Source organism: Saccostrea cucullata, unplaced genomic scaffold, assembly GCF_032062105.1.
Source record: "Saccostrea cucullata isolate Sc308-1 unplaced genomic scaffold, CSIRO_AGI_Scuc_v1 ctg2235, whole genome shotgun sequence".
Classification (NCBI taxonomy): domain Eukaryota; kingdom Metazoa; phylum Mollusca; class Bivalvia; order Ostreida; family Ostreidae; genus Saccostrea; species Saccostrea cuccullata.
This window is the reverse complement of record NW_026920819.1, coordinates 23029-27249: the sequence shown is the minus strand read 5'-3', so window position 1 is coordinate 27249 and position 4221 is coordinate 23029. Positions and strand designations below refer to the sequence as shown.

Sequence of the window (4221 nt, the reverse complement as noted above, 5' to 3'; positions counted from 1 at the left end):
GGCGAGAAATTTTACTGTATACCTGTTTTACAGACGATATATAAGTCAGGTGTGAGAGAATAGGAAACTGTCACTTTGAAGAGCGACACTCAGCACTGACGCTCATATATAACTAATTCAAAATAATTATTTTCTACGATTTTTTCTTCTAGAATTCTTTAATCATACCTAAATCATCTATTTCCACTGAAACCGGCGAGAAATTTAACTGTATACCTATTTTTGCAGACGATATATAAGTCAGGTTTGAGAAAATAGGACACTGTCACTTTGAAGAGCGACACTCAGCACTGACGCTCATATATAACTAATTCAAAATAATTATTTTCTACGATTTTTTCTTCTACAATTCTTAAATCATACCTAAATCATCTATATCAACTAAAACCGGTGAGAAATTTTACTGTATACTTGTTTTACAGACGATATATAAGTCAGGTGTGAGAAAATAGGACACTGTCACTTTGAAGAGCGACACTCAGCACTGACGCTCATAACTAATTCAAAATAATTATTTTCTACGATTTGTTCTTCTAGAATTCTTAAATCATACCTAAATCATCTATATCAACTGAAACCGGCGAGAAATTTTACTGTATACCTGTTTTACAGACGATATATAAGTCAGGTGTGAGAAAATAGGACACTGTCACTTTGAAGAGCGACACTCAGCACTGACTCTCATAACTAATTCAAAATATTATTATTTTCTACGATTTCTTCTTCTAGAATTCTTAAATCATACCTAAATCATCTATATCAACTGAAACCGGCGAGAAATTTTACTGTATACCTGTTTCGCAGACGATATATAAGTCAGGTGTGAGAAAATAGGACACTGTCACTTTGAAGAGCGACACTCAGCACTGACTCTCATAACTAATTCAAAATATTATTATTTTCTACGTTTTTTTCTTCTAGAATTCTTAAATCATACCTGAATCATCTATATCAACTGAAACCGGCGTGAAATTTTACTGTATACCTGTTTTACAGACGATATATAAGTCAGGTGTGAGAAAATAGGAAACTGCCACTTTGAAGAGCGACACTCAGCACTGACGCTCATAACTAATTCAAAATAATTATTTTCTACGATTTGTTCTTCTAGAATTCTTAAATCATACCTGAATCATCTATATCAACTGAAACCGGCGAGAAATTTTACTGTATACCTGTTTTACAGACGATATATAAGTCAGGTGTGAGAAAATAGGACACTGTCACTTTGAAGAGCGACACTCAGCACTGACGCTCATAACTAATTCAAAATAATTATTTTCTACGATGTTTTCTTCTAGAATTCTTTAATCATACCTAAATCATCTATTTCCACTGAAACCGGCGAGAAATTTAACTGTATACCTATTTTACAGACGATATATAAGTCAGGTGTGAGAAAATAGGACACTGTCACTTTGAAGAGCGACACTCAGCACTGACGCTCATAACTAATTCAAAATAATTATTTTCTACGATTTTTTCTTCAAGAATTCTTAAATCATACCTGAATCATCTATATCAACTGAAACCGGCGAGAAATTTTACTGTATACCTCTTTTACAGACGATATATGTCAGGTGTGAGAAAATAGGAAACTGTCATTTTGAAGAGCGACACTCAGCACTGACGCTCATAACTAATTCAAAATAATTATTTTCTACGATTTTTTCTTCTAGAATTCTTAAATCATACCTGAATCATCTATATCAACTGAAACCGGCGAGAAATTTTACTGTATACCTGTTTTACAGACGATATATAAGTCAGGTGTGAGAGAATAGGAAACTGTCACTTTGAAGAGCGACACTCAGCACTGACGCTCATAACTAATTCAAAATAATTATTTTCTACGATTTTTTCTTCTAGAATTCTTAAATCATACCTGAATCATCTATATCAACTGAAACCGGCGAGAAATTTTACTGTATACCTGTTTTACAGACGATATATAAGTCAGGTGTGAGAAAATAGGAAACTGTCACTTTGAAGAGCGACACTCAGCACTGACGCTCATAACTAATTCAAAATAATTTTTTTCTACGATTTGTTCTTCTAGAATTCTTAAATCATACCTGAATCAATAAAAATTCTAAAAATTCAACTTGTTCAACTGAGTTATCTTTTGTTGGAGCATATATATTTATTAATGTAAATTTTGAATCATCTATTGAAATGGATACTTTTAAAAATCTGCCAATATTATCACTTGTTTTTTCAACTATTTTATAATCTATATTATGTGGAAATAAAATAGCTACTCCTTTGTTATTTGATTCTCCATGACAATAAATAATATCAGATTCCTATTCAGTTTTCCATATCTGTTGATCTAGTTCAGTAGAATGTGTTTCTTGTAAGTAAATAAAATGATCTGGAAATTTCTCTTTAAACCATGTAAACAAGCATCTTCTTTTACTAAATAAACGTAACCCCCTTACATTTAGAGATATGCAAGATATTTCAAAAGACATAATCTATTTCATTAGCTGTAGTACATAAACACAAGCTCACCATAAAAAGAATCTGTGTGCGATAAACATTGTCGTACAATTGCAGTTGCAAGTAAACGAAAAAAAAAACCTTTCCTAACATAGAGCCAAGTATATAACAAAAACACAAAAGAAAAAACATGCAGCATATGTACAAAAAAGGGTAGTTCATTTTATTCAGAGTACCTTAGGTTTTAACCAAAAATGCGACTGGCATCTGGAATCGGATTCAATACCGGAAAGGAAGAGGGTGTCAAATTTTAGACTCAAAAATACAGCGGAACTGAAAATTCCGTATTGCTCAATAGAGGTTAAACTCATTTTAGACATTGTTGCATAAGTATAAATGGTAAAAATTATTAATAATTGTGAAAAAAGTTGCTTTTACTATACAACCCGGTATTGAAAAGAAATAAATAAATACACTATATTGCAAATGATTTGCTGGCCAGTGGGCATGTTGTATCAGAGGTAGTTATATGGATGATTAATGCGCATTATAACACTGAACACGGCAGTTCTTATAGTCTGATTACCTGACTTGAGCACATAATTAGCCACTATGTGCAAGAACCATGTCTGCCATCAAGTTTTCCATAATTTGAAATCTGCGAAAACCCAAATGTTTCCCATAGAATCTGGAGATCACGCATGTCATGTTCGTAACATTCATCGATCGGAGAACTTGGATAAGCCGCCTTCCTGCACCGTACTCACCGTCATCGTTGTGACCATCGTGGATTGCGCCGTTACCGTCCTTAAAACGGTACACTAAAATATTGTGTTCAGCAGTTGCGTACGATGGATCTACAACAATTTTTTTGTAAAAGTTTCTGACCTGATTGTATGTGTCTGTTGTTGCTGCGGCTGCTTTGAAAGTGTTTCCTTCATCTGAGCAATCGATGGTAGACATAGGAATCTGCTTAAGCTTTTCCTTATCTGCTTTGGTCATATCCAGAATATTTTCTGGCTTTGGTTTCGATACTTTGTCTCTGTACACATTTCCATTTGGAAATACAAGTAAAATACCAATAAAATTACTTCGCTATATTTGTAAATCTTTATATATCAGTACAAGGAATTCCTTATATAGCTTGGAATTTAAAATAACTTTGCTATATCTGTGAATTCGGGGTGTTGCTAAAAACGCGGAACGGAAAACGGAACGGAAAACGGAACGGAACGGAAAACGGAATATATTATTTTGGATTAAACCACTTAAAATACACAAATTTTATCATAAACGATATATCTTGAACACATTCAATCCCCCACTATTAAATACAAGTTGATTTTGTCATGCTCAGTCTCTTATTTACGAAAATCGCTAAAATAGCAGTCACCTAGAATCGAATTTGAAAAGGGGGGGGGGGTAAACGAACTTGAAAAGTATTTGACAAGCAAAAACACAAAAAGAAGACAATTGTTTGATTCGGGTCGGGAGGGGGCTAAAACACAAAAAGAAAACAATTGTTTGATTCGGGAGGGGGATAAGTTCCAACTCCAACATCTTTCAGTACTATTTTTTTACACTAACTTACTACATTAATTACATTCACAAAAGTGTGAGGATGTGAACTTGAACGAACATTTCCTTAGAAAAAAGGTTAAGACTGGGGGGGGGGGGGGGGGGCAACTATTTGATATCTTATTGAACCATGGAGAGAGAAATAAAATGTAAAAAAAATATATATATTAAGATTGCTTTTAGGGCAAATCTTTACTGCAA

The 4221-nt window shown here is 33.5% G+C and overlaps 1 protein-coding gene across 1 annotated transcript; it reads right to left on the bottom strand.

Moving 5' to 3' along the window:
• Positions 1-3045: 3045 nt before the first annotated feature.
• Positions 3046-3444, bottom strand: LOC134258334 (uncharacterized). Its single transcript, XM_062740858.1, has one exon. It carries the CDS (start codon positions 3442-3444, stop codon positions 3046-3048), a length of 399 nt encoding a protein of 132 aa, XP_062596842.1.
• Between the last annotated feature and the right edge of the window lie 777 nt (positions 3445-4221).

Bases quoted from the DNA above. Each gene is read 5' to 3' on its own strand.
- LOC134258334 (XM_062740858.1), bottom strand. From the start codon at position 3,444: ATGACCAAAGCAGATAAGGAAAAGCTTAAGCAGATTCCTATGTCTACC.